The 20201-nt window shown below is 37.3% G+C and overlaps 1 protein-coding gene across 4 annotated transcripts in view; it reads left to right on the top strand.

Moving 5' to 3' along the window:
• Positions 1-12192, top strand: part of LOC131693756 (ribose-phosphate pyrophosphokinase 1) — a 29855-nt gene extending 17663 nt beyond the window's left edge. For 3 of the 4 annotated variants that reach the window (XM_058981877.1, XM_058981880.1, XM_058981881.1), the window contains exons 3-7: positions 2657-2840; positions 3544-3597; positions 10349-10447; positions 10968-11426; positions 11491-12192. In XM_058981877.1, the coding sequence (XP_058837860.1) occupies positions 2657-2840; positions 3544-3597; positions 10349-10447; positions 10968-11426; positions 11491-11583 (889 nt within the window). In that variant the 3' untranslated portion in view covers positions 11584-12192. The remainder of the gene's footprint in view (positions 1-2656; positions 2841-3543; positions 3598-10348; positions 10448-10967; positions 11427-11490) is intronic. The other variant, XM_058981879.1, reaches the window with a different exon arrangement.
• The last annotated feature ends 8009 nt before the right edge of the window (positions 12193-20201 follow it).

Here is a 20201-nt window from a genome sequence, read left to right as displayed (position 1 = left end):
CTTCTTTAAAATTTGAATACTTTTTTTGGAAATTAATAATTCATAACAATCTTCTTTGAGACTTTGCCTTTTTTAAGCATAATCTCTTTTCTGGTACTTTATTGGTTTATGAGAGCTTGTTTTTTCTTAATATGATCAGAGAGCAAAGATAAGATGTCAAGCGAACCAAACAAAAACTTGGAATGCAGAAGAATGTCATCATGTTTTATTCCAGCACAGTCAATCAATATCTATAAAGCTTATCATATCTTGATTGTAAATTTTATTTGTCGCGGAATAATGTGAAATAAAGAATAGAGGAGAATAGGTTAGTTTAGTTTATAAGTTGGTAGCTCTCTCGGTGTTCCATCTATACGTAAATGGAATGACTCATACAAAAGGAAAAATATTTCTTTTTCACGGAATAAAAATGTTAAAATAATTGAACAAATCCAAGATTACTCTTCTGTAACGGCGAAAATGAAATCCTTTGATTTCGACGATAAATTTAACCCATTCCTCTGGATCTCGAAGACCATTCACGAAAAAAGTGGTTAATTGTAAATGCTCGTGATAATTAAAGTTTTTAGAAACCAGAATTCTCTCTATGTAACCAGGCCACGTGTATGCAGGTCCACAAACATCTTGGAAGGTAAAAAACACATGATTCGTTGGGCTGTTTCTATAAACTCGGCTCAAAATCTCTAGTGGATTGTTCATGATATTGCCTTCTATAAAATGATAAGATTTTGAATGCTATAGAATACCATATATGTAAGTCAACATAGCTCTGGATTTGTTCTTAAAGTTCAAATTACAGGTTTTCTTTAGATTTCAATAGTATAAATATTTACCGAGAAAAAGTACATTCCGGGTAATGGTATTCCGGGAAATGGTACATTCCGGGAAATAGTATTCCGGGAAATGGTACATTCCGGGAAATGATATTCTGGGAGATGGTACATTCCGGGAAATGGTTTTCCGGGAAATGGTACATTCCGGGAAATGGTTTTCTGGGAAATGACATTCCGGAAAATGGTTTTCCGGGAAATGGTAAACCGGGAATCGACGTACAATCAGTGGTTCCATAATGTCGCCCCTGATTCTATAACATTTCCCCGAAAACCAGTACTCAGAAAATATAATGCTGAAGCTTTTTCCCCACAAATATATTATTTTGAAAATGTTGTCTGCATAGAACAGACTACAGTCCGATGGTAGTAGAGATGCGACATCGTTTATAAAAATTGAGAACAGTAGCGGACCGAGGTTGCTGCCTTGTGAAACTCCGGACCGGTTTATGAACGACTTCGAAGTTGTCGATCCGATTTGGACCTGTACAGAACGGTTTGTCAGGTATGATCCGAACCAAGCCACACCCAACGCTGAGACGCCATGTCGCTGCAATTTTTCCAGGAGTATTCCATGATCCAGTCATTTGAATGCTGCTTTGAGATCCATATATGCCGTATCTATTTGCTTGCAAGGGACCACCGCTTTCGACGGTTTATCCCCAGTGGTTCTCAACGTATCAGTTTCTTGACATAGGTAATGCGCGATGTTTTGGCTTCACCACATAACTTTGTGGGTAATGCTTTTCTGCGAAAGGGTACATTCTGGAATATTTTTGCCTTTCTCAATAGAAAGGTATTGCAATTGCTCTGAAAACCGACTTTTTAACGGAGGCCCGGAGGGCCGAGTAACATATACCATTCGATTCAGTTCGTCGAGAACCCTTTAACCTCGTTTTTCTCAGTTCGAGCTGGATGTCACTTAGGACCTTTGGAATAAGTATTCTTGATTTAGTTCATTTATACAGTAAACACCAAATTTAATTCAATAATTTTGAAGCTTTGAGTTTCGATCGCTGAACCATGCAATCTAGGACGAAAAAAAACAACAATAGTTTTTACATAGATATTAAAACTATTTCTGGAAATATTAACTGTTGATTTTTTAAGCGATGTCACTGCTAGTATCGCTCTTTTTAGGAAATAGCGTTGATTTAATTGTGACTTCAACTAGAATTTTTTTTATTGTATATCAGTGTGCATTCTTCTAAAGGACCAATTTTCGAAACCTATGAACAATAACCGTAGAGCTACCTGCTAAATCACTGCACTCGTTGGCGTGTGCAGTACTTTATAGTAACACCTAAGCTAACCAACTTAGACGAAAAAGTCCGTCCACCATTTGCAACAAATCGTAATCGTTCATCACGATCATGCGCATGGTTCGCATAGTGTATGGATTTATTCGTCCGAGTCGGTCAACTTTGTCGTACCTATGAACGCGCATCCGGCTTACCATGAACTAAATTAGTTATGGGATTTGCGTTTTGACTTCGTCTCTTCAGAATCCGATACTAACTTACTGACAGTACTAAGCAACCGCCGGAGTGACGCTAGCTCCATAAACGAAAACACTGTTTCATCTCAGGAATTAGAATAAATAGACTGATGGGTTAATATTGGCTAATGGGTTAAGTATCTTCAAGTAGGAAGGATTTTTAAGTTATTCAAGTGAATCTCAAATCGAAACGTTTGTTGTTTTCCATTGACCATACTAAAGTTTCTATCACGATTAAAAATGTATAAAAATACAAGTCTGTTGGAATTATATATGTTTTGGCAAACCGTAGCTATATCTGTTCTAATATTCCTCCATCATCTTCCAGTGTTGAAATCGGCGAATCCGTTCGTGGCGAAGATGTCTACATTGTGCAGTCTGGTTCCGGCGAGATCAACGATAATCTGATGGAACTGCTGATCATGATCAATGCATGCAAGATTGCTTCCGCATCGCGAGTGACTGCTGTCATACCATGCTTCCCATACGCCCGGCAGGATAAGAAGGATAAGGTAGGCTAGCCGACTGGTGTCAAACGGAAGAGTTTCGCGATTTCTTAGATAGAAGCTTGTTACATTCAGAATGTTTCGATTTGGTTTTTGTTGAACCATACCGAATGGCGTACTGAAATGTGGTACTTTTTTGTTTTTGTTTTTCATTGTTATTTTCGTGACGATTGAAATCAATTGCAATTGCAACTATACGACTCTTAGTAACTGAGCATGCAAAGAAGACTCTCGTTCAATATGCTAATGGTAAACAGCCCACTATCGGGAGAGGTCAGATCGAAAGGTTATCGTCGTCACAGTGTTGGAATAAAACTTCATCAGTTTTGTACATCGCTGGCAATCATTTGTTCCGTCAGAACTATGTACATATAGTTGATTGATTCGCATTTTACATTGGCAACCTCTTGTTATAACTATCACCAATGACGTCGACGGTGGAGGACGAACTGATGATGATAATTTACAGTGTTATTGGCGTCCGGCTGTACCACAATATTACCGCTCTGTCCATCAGTCTAAATACGGACAAGCCTCTGTGTGTTATAATGTTTATTCAATTTCACATTATAGTTTGCCTTTTCAGTTCATTTCCTACTATGTAACCTATATAAGATAATCTTGTTTATTTGCGTGAACTGAAACTACTGAGAGTAATCTACAATAATAGCAATAATAATAATAATTTGATCTCCTACCGCCCCTTCAGACAGGCGATGATAAGCTGGCCATGTTGATGAAGACCAATGAGTGGAAGTTTCGGGTATTGATCGTTCCAGTTATTTTTTTCCTATTTATTTTATTTGTCCCACTTGTCCACAAAATCGTCATCGATTTGTTTTTGACCGTCCATTCATCATCAGTGCGTCGTTTTATTTAGTTTCGTATAGTATAGTATAGATCTATTCACCCATGGGGTCAATGCCACATTCATGTCATCAACAATGTTAATACACCTACTAATACTCTATTGGTCCGCTACTGTCGACAAAATATTAGATCTACTTATGTGTATTGATTTTTTTTTATTGTGTACCATACTTTAACAATTTGGTCAGTTTATGTTGTTGGGTAGATCTTATGACAGTTAAAAGACATCTCAATGTTTAATAGCAGAGTTCATTGTGATAAAATACGTTTTCAATTAACTTCACTTGGGAGGATTGTAAATAGGTTGTTGGATCAAAACTTGTATCAAACCTTAACCGCCACTTTCGGTTTTCTTTGCACTATATATACAATTGAATCATATATCGCGTTTGTTGTTGATTCTACTTCAAGCAAGATAAAAACATCATCATGATACATTGATTCAAACATTTAAGTCCAATTTGCTTTACATTTTAGTATTTATCGAATTGAAATTGCCAGTTAATTATAATAACCACTTCTTGTTTCAATCCTTTAAAATAACGATGCAACTTATGTCTTCATCGCTGCTAGTAGCCTAATCTCAAAAAGTGCCTAGATTTTTACACAATTACAAAATCATTCTATATACAGAATGCTTGATTCATCATAAAGAGTGGGTATTAAAGAAGTATAGACATTAGGGTTTTCAATTATTCTAGCGATGTTGGAATTTGTTCATCGCGTATCATAAAATCAATCAAGAGGTAAAACGAAAATTGTACTAAATTCGAGCGTATTTAGACCATCATAACACGCTCTCTAAGAGCATTGAAGTTTTATAGTAATAATTTATATACGTGTATTTTTTCTCGCGTTTTTTACAAAAATTCACTTTTTTTAAACTGCTCGACAATTTTTGAAATTTAGATGAAAGGTATTGGGTTGTTTCCGGTGAGAATATAACGCCGTTTTTCATTTACGTAGAAAATTCAGTGATTTCTGCTGTATAAGTGTGTGTACCCTCGTGTGGGGCTACTTTGGATATGCGGACTACTACACACACTTTAGTTTTTCAATATTTTCTAGTAGACGCACTTTTGGTAGTTTTATCACGCTTTCGGCATTTGTAGTCATATCTTTTAACCGTGTTGCACAAATCAAAAAGCTTCAAAACCACTGAAAAGTGATTGGGAGATTCGTAAAATAAGACTGCACGACAAAACAAAACAGCTTGAGTGTGCTGAGGCCACATATTGATAGGTACGAAATATGATAAATGTCGTTTTCTGTGTGTCTCTAATACGTCAGGACCGGCATTTGAAGATTTTCGTGTTGTTTCTAATATCATTCTCAAAAACTTTACCGAAGTTGACAAGTCTCTAAGTAAAGTTTTGATTCTTCATCATAATTTCCGGCGAATGAATCGCCAATATTATGTTTTCCAAAGATGCGCTGTATTATGTTGTGAACTAACGACGCTGAGTCCCTCTGGATAAAGACTCGACACGTTATCCAGAGGGATTCAGCATCTTCTTCGAAAACACTTAATCTCCAATGTTGACGGTTTCGAAATTATGTGATCTTGACTCGAAAACCTGGTTTTAAACATTTGTTTCAGTGTTCGACTTTAAAGTGCATAACATAAGGACGTGATCTTGTATTTCAAATCTTCGCCATAAATTGCCCCGCTTTAAAATATCATTTCAAGTGACATTTTTATGTGAATGTTCGGGAAAAACCAGGGGGGTGTAACTACTGTCATCCGCTATGGAGATTTACAGACTCATTGCTAGGACATTATTAAAATGTACAAAGCATACCTAGTACTGGAACATTACTCCGGAAAATCCTGATTACCAAGAACCAGATCCATTCATACGGTTCAATTTCACAGAATCAAAAAGTGGACGAGTTCCACAGAATCCAAAACAACTAGAAGTGTCCAAACCGGTTAAAAAGCCATAGTTATGAGCATTTAAATTCGTGGGAACCCGGGTATCCTCGTCGGCCTGTTAAAGGTGTTTTTTTGTTGGACACATGGCCTGTGTTAAGCCAAAATGGACCAAGTGCCAATTCGAGATACATGCTCTAAAAACGCTATCGCATCCAACATAGAACTAGCGACGGCCACATCTACTTATTTTTGGGACACAAATAGTGAACGATAGTAAATAAGTGTTCATTAACTTACAATGTTAATGCTAAGTTATTCAAAAATGCATTTTAACATGATAAGTACTCGTTGAAGGGAAAGTTGTTGGCCGTTGAAAGTCGATAGTTTTGGACATTTACAATGCGCAGGAGGTCCGCCGATGAATCAAAATAGAATTTTTCAACTTTCTAGTAATGAGTTTTATATTGAATCCCAATACATCAAACTTGTTTTTTTTTGTGGAGCAGTATTATAATTGGTAAATAAACATGAATTCCTCTTTTTAAAAAATACGATATGCTGTTTTATTGTTGCAAATGTTCTGATATGAATACTGGGGATGTTCAATAGGAAAAATTTTAAAGGAAATCGTCATCTTAAATTTTCGCATATATATAAAATACTTATTACATCGAAAAAGGAATCTACGCATTTTTTAGCAGAGTCGGACATCGGTGCTACGTTCAAAATTTCAATTTTTTTCATCTGAGAAAACCCCTTTGAAATGTTGAAAATTTTGTTTCGAATAAAAATGACTTTAAATAGCATGAAACGTTGACATCTAGTATCGAAACAAATAAAAACGTTCAAGAAACTTTGGAAAAAAATCGTCTCAAGGATTTTTTTTAAATACCTTACGGCGTAACCATGGAATTTTTCAAACAACTTAACACACAATATGTAAATTTATGAAAACAAGTCCTTCCTAGGGGGTGCGGGCATAGTGTAGTTGGTAAATCGATTGCTTTGTATGCAGTTCACCTGGGTTCGAATCCCAACCCCGCACATAGGGTTAGAGATTTTTCTAACCCGAAGAGACCAATGGCCTTAAGGTTAAAACCTCTATAATCAAAAAAAAGTTCTTCCTAGGAATTAAACATGTGTTTTTCGTACCCATGCATTTTTCCTGACAATTTGTGCATCAAAACAAAACTAAAAATTACCCAAAGTTTGGGGTTCCAACTAAACCGTCGCGAAGAAATTTGTGAAAAAATGTGGAATCTAGCTTTACAGTTCAAAATCAAAATTTTTGAAAAAAAAATTGGAATGGTGCAAATTTTTTTTAAAGTTTTAAGAAAGAACTCTTGGAACTTTAGTCACTTTTGTACCTTTCCAATTTCCTGAAAACTTGCACATAAGGACAAAACCCAAAAAATTTGCCAGAAATTGGGTTTTTCAACTAAACCTCAGAGAAAGATCACCAGCGGGGGTTCAAGATATCGCATCGGATAAGCAATCGATATGAATCTGTGCAAAGCGATCTTGATGGTTAAACGACGTTCAGCTTACTAATGGAACGAGACGCTCAGTACGCTACGCACTGCTTATCTCAGAGCCGGAAGATGGGCTTAGAGAGCAAGATCGGAGCCAGATAGAGAAGAGCGCAAGGAGGCGTTTCGCGAAGATATGGCTGCTTTAAAACGGAAAATCTAGCAAGTCAGATTGCCACATGGAGCAGTGCCGAAAAGCAGACGCCAATTCTTGGGGAGACGCGTACCGAGTCGTCATGGCGACGATGAAAGATCCGTCGACGCCAGTTAAAATGTGCCGCGGCAAGATGAAAAAATCCTTGAGGGTTTTTCTTCTGGAGCACGATCCGATGGCTTGTCCACCGACACGGTACAGCGAAGAAGAAGGAGTAAACATGGACGGTCGGAACGACGAATTCGCAGAAGCGTCGATGTGACTGAAATCAAAGAAAACACCCGGTCCGGATGGACTACCAAACGTGGCGCTTAAAATTGCGTTCCTGTCATATTCGGAAATGTTCAGGAAAGTGCTGCAGAAGTGTTTGGATTACATAAGCCTGCTGGATGCACCCGGAAAACTCCTGGAAAAGATTATCATTAACATGCTGTCGGAATACACGGAGGGCGAGCGCGGAAAAAATGTCCAAATGCAATTCGGATTTCGCAAAGGAGTGTCGACAATGGACCCAATTCGGACTGTGCTCGAGTGTGCTGAGAGGGCATCTAAACAGAAGCGAAGAGGAGATTAATACTGCGCAGTAGTCACGATAGATGTGAATAATGCGCTCAACATTGCCAGGAAGTATCTTCATAGGTTTGGAAAAGCAACGTCACCCTTGTGTCCGGAGTGTGAGAACGTCGAGGAGACACCGGAGCAACGACCACTTCCTCGAATGTCCGAGGTTCGAAGCGACACTCAGCGAGATGCTTGAAATGAGTGGGATGAACATCAACCCGGATATTGTTGTTCACAAAACGATAAGCCACGTAAAATCACTTCAAATGATCCTAATTATCCTGATAACCAACGCACTAAAAATCTCAAGCTTCCATAAAAACAACGATGGGCTAATTTTTTTTGGACGTCAGCTAGTACTGTGGTTACCTCCACGGTCAACTTTGATTACTAAAAGCAAATAATACTAAAAATAATTTTCAAATTTGTCAAATAACACAACACATGGATTACTTATAACTATTCAAAAATGCAAAAAAGTCAATATCGGAAAAGATGTGGGTTAGCCCCGTTTGTACGCCAGCCAGTCAATTGTTGTGTAACTTTCTCTATTTGTCGATTTGAAACTCTCCAGATAGACTTGCTTTCAACGAAACTCATTTTAGAAACGAGTTTTAAATGATAAAACTCCTTGAAAGTGAAATTCGAAATATATTTTTCAGATAATTGAAGACAAAAAAATGTCACTCCTTTACCTTTACCTTGTGTAGACTTTGAACAATTAAACTATAAATATTATTTAACGAAAATTCCGCACGGGAAATCAACATATTCAACAAGTTTGATAAACATTAAACATTGTTAATTTGTTATATGGAGGTATTTTATGAAAGCCAAAGTTCAGAATACCAACATTTTTGTGCTTGGAATCATTATCCTGTATGTCCCTTGTGTGTCCAATTTCACAGCACTAGTACTGAAACGCTCTTTCAAAATACGGATATACATTCTATGATCCATAATATCTTCTAGAAAATGTAATTTTGCATACCTGCTGTATTCATGCACCCCATGTCATGACAATCTCTATACAGATAATGATAATATAATACAATCATTTAGGTGATGTAGTGGGAGCAAAACCATCAGGGTTTTTCTTTCTACTTCTAAGGTTGCCTTGTATTTTTCATGTAATCGAACATATTTCCATTTGAGATTTTCACTATTTTTTGTATTAACGGCTTCTGAAAAAAATTGAAATGCATAGTCCAATCAACTGTCAACAATAACTTTGTTTTATATATATTGTCTCTAGCTTATTGTTAATGAAACCAACTTGTATTCGTTGGTTTTTTTCTGACTAAAGCAGGAAAATCGTGGAAATTTAGAGTTTCAACATCATCATTTTGAAACTTAATATTTTTTGCTACAGCATTGAAAGGAGGGAAAATTGAAAACAATGATTTAAACGTCTAATTTCTCAAATCACAGATTAATCAAAAATTGTTGGTATCTTGATTTCAAAATTATAAAATTGAATTTCTTTCACCGAACATATTTCTTCTCAAAGCTTACGTAGACGGGAAGTATTCAGTAAAAGCAGGTTGTTACTATTTTGACCACCATGATTTTGTTGCATTCTTTAGTCGATGTTGTTTGACATTGTTTCAATGGCACTACATCGTCAAGAGCTAAGTGATTCCCCATGTACATGTATTCTACCACGTTAATCCACCAGCGCTCCGTTGAATCATATAGCTTTTCTATCGAGTTGTTGTAAGGAACATTTATTGGCTTGGTACTTTATTGTCCTCGTGAGCTTTATTCAGTTTCTGAAAGAAATGTAGTTGCAGTAAATGATCGTCGAATGAAAAATCCACCTTTTTTCCGTACAGTCACGTCATAGAGTCAGTTTTGGTTTTTGCTTTGCTCAATCCCTTAAAACACTCATTCTAATTTTAATTCTTTCTGTAAAATAAACATTTTATCCTCTAGGATCATGTTCCAGACCTTTACATTGTGAGTAAAATGCCTTCGCATAAGTGGCACGCATTTATCTGCAGGCAGTGTGAACTCTGACAGTGTGCTGCTACAGTTTCTCCGATTGTCCAAACTAAAAGTGCACCTTTCACTGCAAAATGATCCGTTTCCCAATCTCCCAATTGCAGCAAACAATGTAGATAGTTTTAGGGTTTTTGAGTGATTTCAAAACAACATGCGTGTCAAACAATCAAACTGCTTAAACTTTATGGATCAAAACGGCGAACTCGTCCATTTAAACAGGGATGCGACAAAACATGCCTATTTCAGTAGTTGATACAGCGATCGGCTACGGATATTAGTAATATCGGTTCATGAAGCCACATGTGTCTATTATAGTATTTCATTCATCCGGCACTCATCTAAATTGCATGTGGGTACACTCATCCGTTGAGAGTATTGAACTTGGGTGGTCTAATCAGTAAAATTGTATGCGAAACTAACAGGAATGACATTTTAAGTTGTTTTATTTTTGTCCAATATTCATTACTTTCAGCCATCGTCGGTCAATGATCTTTTTTCTTTCTTTAAATTGCTTTTCCAGAGTCGTGCACCGATTTCGGCAAAGTTGGTAGCTAATATGCTATCAGTAGCGGGTGCTGATCATATTATTACAATGGATCTTCATGCTTCACAGATTCAGGTAAGGTACTAGTAGTTAGTACTGCTATTATCGTTTATCAAAAGGTCGTATATCAAGAAGACTGAACCTGAAGGGGCCACATAGCGTTTATCTCCTGAAGATACCGCATATGTGGTGTAGTTTGCTACGTTAGGTTTTTTTTCAATTCTCGAGAATCTCATTTGAAGTAAAGTAAACTATTTATCATTATCATTTGCAGTAAAAACCACCTCTTCATGGTGCCGAATTGTTACACAAGCTTATTCGCAATCTATACTGTTGTTCTACGCATAATTACGCGTACAACGGCAGTAAATATCTACGTTGCTTCTTGGCGATGTATCATACCACCACTATTGCACTTGTGTAACCTGTTGCGTCAGGTCAAAACTTTCAACACGCGACATACAGGATTCAGTCAGTCTTGTATTTATCTTTTAACAACTTGTTTAATACAACTTGTTGGTGTATTACAAATACATAATAGTTAACCATGGTTGTGTTATAACTATTAATCTGCATCATACACACCATTTTCCAGGGTTTCTTCGATATCCCAGTGGATAATCTGTACGCCGAGCCGGCAGTACTGAAATGGATTCGAGAAAACATTGCGGAGTGGAGAAATTCGATCATCGTATCTCCGGACGCTGGTGGTGCTAAGCGAGTTACATCGATTGCCGATCGGTTGAATGTCGAGTTTGCGCTGATTCACAAGGAGCGGAAAAAGGCAAACGAGGTCGCCTCTATGGTCCTGGTCGGTGATGTGAAAGATCGGGTGGCTATTTTGGTGGACGATATGGCTGATACTTGTGGTACCATATGTCATGCAGCCGACAAACTGGTGGAAGCTGGCGCGACCAAAGTTTACGCCATTCTGACCCACGGTATATTCAGCGGGCCTGCGATCTCGCGGATAAATAATGCTTGTTTTGAGGCTGTAGTTGTTACGAATACCATACCTCAGGATGGACACATGAACGATTGCCCTAAAATCCAGGTAAAGACATTTGGTACTGATTCTGAATGAATGAACAGTTTAATTACCCTTCATTTGTTTGCAGTGCATTGACGTGTCAATGATGTTCGCCGAGGCTGTTCGTCGAACCCACAACGGTGAGAGTGTATCATATTTGTTTTCGAATGTTCCTTATTAGAAGCATCCCTATTGGAGATCGAGTAAAGAGCAGACAAGAGACTAGAATCCAGGATAATGGACCAGAGTCTTCTTCTTTGTGTTTTTGCAATTTTTCATTTTGGAACAACATTTATTTTGATAAACTAACATTTTGACACAAAAAAGACTATGAATATCTCAGCATTCAACGCAAATTCGAAATAACTGACAAGAGGACCGAAAATTTATTTTAGCAGAAAAAGATTGTGATCTAGCGGTTTCCCTATGTGTCAATTCCTTTCTAAAAGGCGGACGACTAAAATATTTAGTTTTCATGCACGGAATGGATTAGCGTTCTGACCCTGGCTTCAAAATACACATCTTTTGCGATGGCCTCCGATGAACAGAAATAGTTTACACAAGCCACTACAAACCAGAGTTAAACTTTGCTTTATAGCAAGCCATTTAGGGGTAGCTTTTAGTTTTAGCCGATTGGATTTCGTGCTTGTAAAACAGACTACACGCATCTGCGAGTAAACTGGTAAATTCAAATCCAATTAATTCTAAGGTACAACTACAAAATATATTTTTACGCTACTTGATATGAACATGAAAAGATATAGAAAATATAGTATTACACTAGCAGAAACCCTTTTTGTCCTATTCCGAAAGTTACTCTACACAACCTATTCATCCTTGGCATCTTTCAGGTATTTTCACTAAAGTGTTCGGGAGGTGATATTGTACTAGCGACTAACAGTAGTCATAAAATAAGAAGTAGTGTCAACTTGCCGATTTGCCATTTGTTTGTGGATGTAAAGGGCTACGTGTGAATCGGTGAAATGAATAGCTGATTCGTATGATGTTGAATGGGTCAAAATCAAGCGTCAAAATTTTCGAAGACATTCGGCTCGATTATGGCGTTAGATGGAGAGATACACTATTCAATCAGTTGTCCAACATAACTACTGCCCATGAGTCATTTGCTGAGAAAACGAGCAATAAAATTTGCAAAAATTCTCGCTGTATTGTTTTAATATGAAGTCCCCGCAGTTAAAATTTTGGTATGGCACAACTCAAACACATAGCACAGTGGAGCCGGGCCGCACAGTGGCATGACTTAGAACAAAAGGTGAACTAAAGTGCAAACTTTGCCGTATCGGTTCAAATAGGATGATTTTATGTAAGTTTGGTATGCCGAATTCGTTTTTGATATTAAAACATTTCAAAAATAAGCGTTTACTATTCATTAGGGTGCCTCAAAAATATTTTTTTTTTCGAAATCGTTCTTAAAATTTTTGTATATAAATTTTTGTGTGCTAAATCGTTTTTGATATTATCGCATGGGAAAAAAATTTCATTTTACGTTTGGGTGGCTCAAAAAAAATTTTGTTGTGAAGGTTCAAACATTTTGTTTAATTAAGTTTTTGTGCGCTGAATTTCTATTTTAATTATAAAAATAGAAATTAACTTTACTACTTATTAGAGTGGCTCAAAAGTAAGTATTTTGTCTTCTATAATGATTTTTTCAATAGTAATTTTGGAATTTATTTTCCATATTGAAACAAATTAATTGACATCTCATTATGGGGCTTCAGAAATGACTATTTTGTTTTTACGGATTTGGAACATTTAATTAATTAGTGCGTTACTTGATATGAAATCGACATGTTCTATCATTTTCAAAACAAACATTTTGAGCGTCTTAGTGGAATGTTTAATTACATTCACTAATCAGCAAGATGGTTAACGATTTTTTTTCGTAGGTGTGTTTTAAGTTACTTAGATTGCTTATTTCATATCTTAAATGAAAATAAATCCAAAACCCTTTTTCCGTGTATATGGTTCATTTAAAAATGATCTTATTTTATTTGGATAATATCGCATACCCTTAAGCTATATCAGTGCTATGCAAATTCGGATCAAAATAGTCTCACCGGAGCTTAAAAAATTGATATCGCTGCGTGAACTTGAAAGAAAACAAAATTCAATTCATGCCCGCTGCGATGAATGAAATTTTTGGTTTGTTCTCCCGACGCAGCGCATTCAGGTACGGACATGTTCGGTTTAAGAAGCAAACTGAATTTTGTTTCTATGCTAGCTCTGAGGGGAATTATTGAGCAAAAGTGCCTCAGATATGGATTACGCAGTTCACTATGCTTGAAAATGTAGAAGATGCTAACTTCTGCTTTTAAATTGTCCATTTAATAACAAATGAATGCTTTGGTTGGTGAATAAATTTATATTTCCTCTGCAGTCAAGCATTCGATTCGGCATGAAATTCCAGTCAGCTGGAAAGTTAATGCGGGAGGCGTTGAATTTGAATGTCGGTTTCGGTAAATGCAAGCAGAAATAGGTAACTGATTTTGAAATTTCGAAACATTGAGTCTCAGCAAATGACTAGAACTCAACTGTGTTCACTCTATTTGACAGTTATTGCGCAAGTTAGCAAGAAATAGTTCCAGAAACATTTTATAACCTATTTCAGATGGTTGAAAATATTTACTGATTTTCAATCATTCTTAATACCTCTACCATCTAAAAACATACTTCCCACTCGGCTCCTTACTCACTAGTGAAACCCTTGTAGACCATGCTCTCAATGCTATTTTAAAGTTGTGCATGTATTCGTGTCATTATTCTAGCTATAAAGTGATTATTCAAGTGCAATATCAGTAATAACCATGCGTCTCCATTCACAGTTTTTTTAAATTTTGACTGGTTATCGCAAGTTTTCGCAAAACTAGCATATACTCATTTTAAAGAGAAAATTAAAAGATTTCGAATGAGTATAGTGTGATCGCGGGCATTCACGGGCGTCGTTGTTGTTATCGCATTAGAAGTTCGAATTCAATAAAAATTCATGACAAACAGTTATCTTAACACAAACTAAACCATCTAGTGATTTATTTTTGGCGATTTTACGATGTAATTTTATCACACGGATAATTTTGGTGAAGTAATGCAATGCATAAAATCAACAATTTCTTTGAAAAACGAAAATAACTGGATGTATTTCCTATGGTCAAATTATGCAAAAAACACTTAAATTATGCCCTTAAAAAAGCTGTTAAAATTCATTTTACGTTCAAATCACTTAAAATCTCGCAAAAATATCTCTAATGGCTCAGCTGATAGGAGAAAAATACTAGCGAGAATATCACATACCATTCATATATGGATTTAAGTCCGGGCTCGTCCCACTGTGGGCCGGTCAAAACCTCCAAAATTTATTGTCGATTTTCATACCTTTTATATTTTTTTTCCTAAATGTACATTACCTAAAGCTGTATTCGCCAAATTTTTGAGTCAATCGATTGAAAAATATAAGTGCTACATTTTTTTTTGAACCGTACAGGGTCTTGAAAATCTGCAAGAATTTGGGTGACAATAAGTTTTTGTTCATTTTAATTCATCTCGCTTTAATAGGTACTACAATGATAATTTAACAACACATATTTGCACATTTCTAATAGAAAATCATCTCAGGAATTCAATGGTGTATTTCGATTTGAGAAATAATGAGTATTTAAAAAGTTACCAATAAAATCAATATAACTATGTTGTTCAACGCGGACTTATTTACATTCAGAGTGTCATCTCTTTATCGGTAAAAGCGTGTTAAAGGATCTCATCTAGTAGGTACAACTGACGCAGAATTTTATCTAGTTTTCAAAAATCATAGTGTCATCTTGCGCCGTTTTGCGCCGACATTTGTAAAATTAGTTTTTTCGTGGAGACATGGTATTTCTTGATTTCATGAAGTTTTGCATTATTATTCACCGGTGGATTTCTTTTTCTGAACGCTGCTTGTAAATTCAGGGTTCCTTGATACAAATATAAGTATGCCTTAACCGTCTTGCAACTATGACTCGTGTTTCTATATTTTCACAGTTATCTGCAGTATAGAAAAATTCAAATATATAGAAGCCAACGAGGCAAACTAACTGCAACTATTATTATATCTTTCCATGAATCCTATCTCTTTGGTAGGTATTGGTCGTTAGCTTTACTGGTGGCCGATGAAAGGTAAACACGTGAGTGTGGGAAGTGTTCTTTTTTACCCGATTTTTACTTATTGGCCAGTAATGCCACATTCATTTTCAAGTACAAACTCCCTATTGAATCTATCACAATCAACAATCAAATTCAAAATCTTCCTTAATAATTCACTTCCAAATTGACGAGAGTTTCAGGAAAAAACGCTCACGCCTCTATTTCACAGCATACACATACAGTGCAAAGTATGCTCAGGATATTTTCGTACGAAAAAAAGTCATTACCCACAATGAGAGATATTCATATCATCATTGGAATTGAAAATCAATGGAAAAGTATTGAGAGGCTTAGCTGCAGTAGGCATCGTATGAGCAACTGTGAATAGAGCATAGTACGGCATGATTTGAGATCTTCATCATAATCAATTAAACCTGTCATCTTTTAATAGCTTTGGCGATAACTATAAATAAATAAACCAATAAAACAAAAATTTAAGGCATTCTATCAAACACCTTAACATATGCTATCTTTTACAACTATTCTAAACGCATACGTTTCTAAATTAGTACATGAGGTTTATCTCTTAAAGAACTATGAAGGGATGATTTTTTCTACGATGATATTCAGATTGGACTGAAGATCTACAAACAAATGTATAAAATTACATCATTTTTTATTCACCAGATTTCGATAAATTGGAACCACCCTAGATATCTCGTTACTAAGGACTACCCTAGGAAATCGAAATGTTTCTGTTCACTTACGAAGTATCTGTTTTGAGAAGTTAATGAAATTCACTGTTGCGAAATTAAAAAAAAAAACTTTTAGAACCACCCTAGGCTGTCTAATTTTCATTTTAGCGTCCTAATTTAATCAAAATCGAGTTCAGCGCACCAAAATTACCCTTAGATGATATTTTCATACATTTTAAACTACTTTTGAGGTTTTGTCCAGCTTTTGTATGGAGTGGATCCGCTGTGCATAGTGGTGTAGCAAAAGTATACGTTTGTCTACGAGGGAGGAAAGGGGGGGGGGGTTTGCAAAAGTCTACGTAGAGCTCGATTTTTTGGTCTTCTCGTATTACGGATTATAAATAGGATTTTAAGAGAACGCTGTTCAACATACTAGTCCATTCAGCTATATGTAATTTTGCGAACACTTCGAAGCTAGTACATACATTATTGAACTCTTTAGGGAACCACTCTATCCTGCACCCCCGTGATCTTTTTTAGACAAAACACGACTCATTTGGGGTTTTCGATTGATTGACAACGGTGTAGTGGAGTGCACTGAAACTGCACCGTTTTTACACTTTCTAGCAGAACTGGGTATGTTCCATTGACACTTCTGCTAGAAAGTGCAAAACCAGTGGAATCCACTACACCGGTGTCAATCAATCGAAAATCCCAATTGTTTTTTCTTGCGTAGGGCACAATATAATTCGCGAATGAATTTTAATCTATCATAACTATCGGCTCACGTTCTAGCTTACTCTCATGCTCCCATATGTTTGCTATACACCCTCTCCATCAAAACATAATTTATTGAAGGTCATTTAACAACAACAGTGAGTTAAGGCATATATCGACAGGTTACCGTAATATTGTTAATACACAAACAACAAAATTCTATAACCAAGTACAACACCATGCTCTCAGCAATACATTTAAACTAATTTATTATTTTAATTGATCAATTATCTCACTAGCTGATTCAATTTAGCAAAAAATGGGTGGTATGTCCAGCGAATATATTCAAAACGAGTAACTTCATATTGCGGACTGTGATGAGGAAGCCCACGCTCATCAAAGGAAATACTCAGTTCTTCCACGAAATAAGCAATTTCATTTTCCAATTAAATTTTCAATAATGATCCAATGTACTTAGGTAAACAATCTTTAGGTTAAGTATTTCTTAATCGACTAATGGCCAATCATACGAAATTATTTAATAAATTACAGTGTTATTAAACCGGTTCCAGTTTGAAATTAAAACAATCAATTCCACTAGTGGTGGAATTGATTGTACTTGACTGGTGAGGGCCACGGAAAACCTCTCCATCAGCCGGCGAAGGTGTGGCAGAGGGCCCACGTTTGGTCTGGTTGATTCAGATGCGGTCGTATAGGCGGGCATCCTTTGAAAATAGAAAAACTTCCTCTCGAACCAGGTCGTTGGACAGTACGTCTCGGATTGAATTGGTCAGATCATGATGTCGCCGGAGGTCCTCGAGTTCCCGGCAGTTGCATAGGAGGCGTTCAACAGAGAGTCGGGTGTTGAATGTGGTACATTCTGGTGTTGGTTCCCTAGAGATGGTGTGGGCGTGAGTAACTTTCGTGTGTCCCACCCGGAGTCAGGAGAGTATTAACTGTTCTTTTAAATTGTATCTGTCATATCAGCAGTAGGGAGATCCCTTGGCCTTCTGTGTGGATCTTCGCCAGTGGTTCGTGAACCCGTTCCGCAGATTCATGTTGAATTCTCTGTATATGTCGATAGATGGTATTTCTTCTGGTAGTCGGGGGTACTTCTGCCGTGTAGGGCTAGCCTATGTTCCCTCTGATGCCAGGGATCCAGAACAGTGTGATCAGTGGACTGACAAGGAGACGGTTAAAATTACGGTTGGTTCGTCTGCGTCTCTTTTAGCCATTGCCACTGCGATGGCTGCAACTTCCGCTGCGAAGATTGAGCAAGAGGATGTGAGGTGGAAGGAGAGCCCGTTCCGACGCAGTCGTTCGCCTTGAAACCGTCGATGTATAAGTTAATGTGATGTTGGTATTTTTCGGTTGATGAGTTGACTATATTTTGGCGTGACACAGTTCGGGGAGTCTTCGGCTTTTACTGTACGGGTGAGACTGTCGTCAGTGTTAGGTCCAGGGTCGTGCCAGGCTCGTGGTCTTATGCGATGTAGTCGGTTGTTGGGTGGGGTTTGTCGGTGAATTCCATGTGGATGTTGCTTGCGATGGTGAGGAGGTGACATTCGTCACCCGTTGTCCTCTCGAGGAAATTTAGTGCCCGTTTTAGGGCTACCCTCGCTGCTTCCCAGCGGTAAAGGAGTACTCCGCCTTCGACACAGGCTGCTTCATCAGGTAGTAGTTCGGAGCCTAACCGCAGCGCTCCATGATATAGTAGCCCGAGTGTCGGTTGGTGAGGTAGTTCTGGATGAATGGGCTGAGGTTTCCCTGCAGACTCCAACGTTTGAAAACTTGGAGCACACCTTCTCGCCACACTGTGTTGTATGCTTTTGCTACGTCTAGGATGGCGAACACGGCGTGTAGTTTTTCTGATATTCCGAGTAAACGAAAAGCCCATAATACACCCATGCTCATGGGGTTTGACATTGGTGTTAGAAATGGGTTCAACCTATGAAAATACCATCACCATGGTCCGGTAGATCCCATATAAAATACCATATGTTGGTGTATTTATGGGTTATTGAGACCATTTTATGGTGTCTTGATGGTTGTGAATTTTGGCATGGATGGACACGTCTGTCGATACCAGGACACATGTTAGTGAACTCGGGTGATTAGTAGTTATACTGCCTAAGCTCGACCCTCATTAACTGAAGACAAAGATTAAGCCCGTACGATATTAAGCCTGTTCTAATGACCCTGCCACTTCTAGTTTTCCGATCTGTTTACTTCACATCCTTGCTCTCACTTGAGTACTAATTTTGGCATGAATGGACACGTCTGTCGATACCAGGACACATGTTAGTGAACTCGGGTGATTCGTAGTTATACTGCCTAAGCTCGACCCTCATTAACAGAAGACAAAGATTAAGCCCGTACGATATTAAGCCTGTTCTAATGACCCTGCCACTTCTAGTTTTCCGATCTGTTTACTTCACATCCTTGCTCTCACTTGAGTACTATGGCTCTAATTTTCATAACTTTCCCTACCCAGTAATCTCTAGCTAATTGAATGTCGTTAAAATGTAAAAAAGAAATGTGTCCGGACCGAGGTCCGGACTGAAACAAACGATATAAGCAGAGACAAGCGTTATAAGCTTTAACTCAGATAAGCTTTTCAAGTTTTGTGCTAGGCTGAAACGTTCATGTCCAGGCTTAGACTGGCAGCATCAAAACGCTGGATTATTGTTTTCAGAAAAAGCTTAGTTCGCCCAAATATTAACAAGACGAAATCAAAAAATCAACTAATTTGTTGGTTGACATTGTGATGAATTGGTTTTTCGTGTAAATATCAAATAATAATGCATGTATTGTACACGCAAAAATAAAACAACCCACAGAATAAGTTCTTTTAACTTAAATTTAGGTATTTTTGAGCTGTGCGTCGCTTTCGTAATTATTAGTGTTGTTAAAAACAAAATGAGAGATTCGACTCAGTCGAGGTCTTCCGTGCAGTAAGGTACTTTTAAGTTGTTTGGGGTATACTCAAAATTAGGTAAATTCAACTTAAATTTAAGTAAATTAAACTCAAGGTTGAGTTAAGAATATTGCCGTAGTTAAATGGAAACTACCTTCAACACGGTTTACCTAATTTTACCTTCCTGCACGATAGCACGAGATTGAGTCAAAAGTACTCAATTTTAGGTAGTTTTTCGGTGGCGTGTAGTTTACATGATGCATACGCATTTTTTTTGCTTAAGTTGATTATGTAGCTTAAGCGGAACGAAGTCGAGCTCTGCAACGAAATGTA

Source organism: Topomyia yanbarensis, chromosome 3, assembly GCF_030247195.1.
Source record: "Topomyia yanbarensis strain Yona2022 chromosome 3, ASM3024719v1, whole genome shotgun sequence".
NCBI lineage: Eukaryota > Metazoa > Arthropoda > Insecta > Diptera > Culicidae > Topomyia > Topomyia yanbarensis.
The sequence above is the reverse complement of the archived record's forward strand: the minus strand, read 5'-3'. Positions and strand labels throughout refer to the sequence as shown.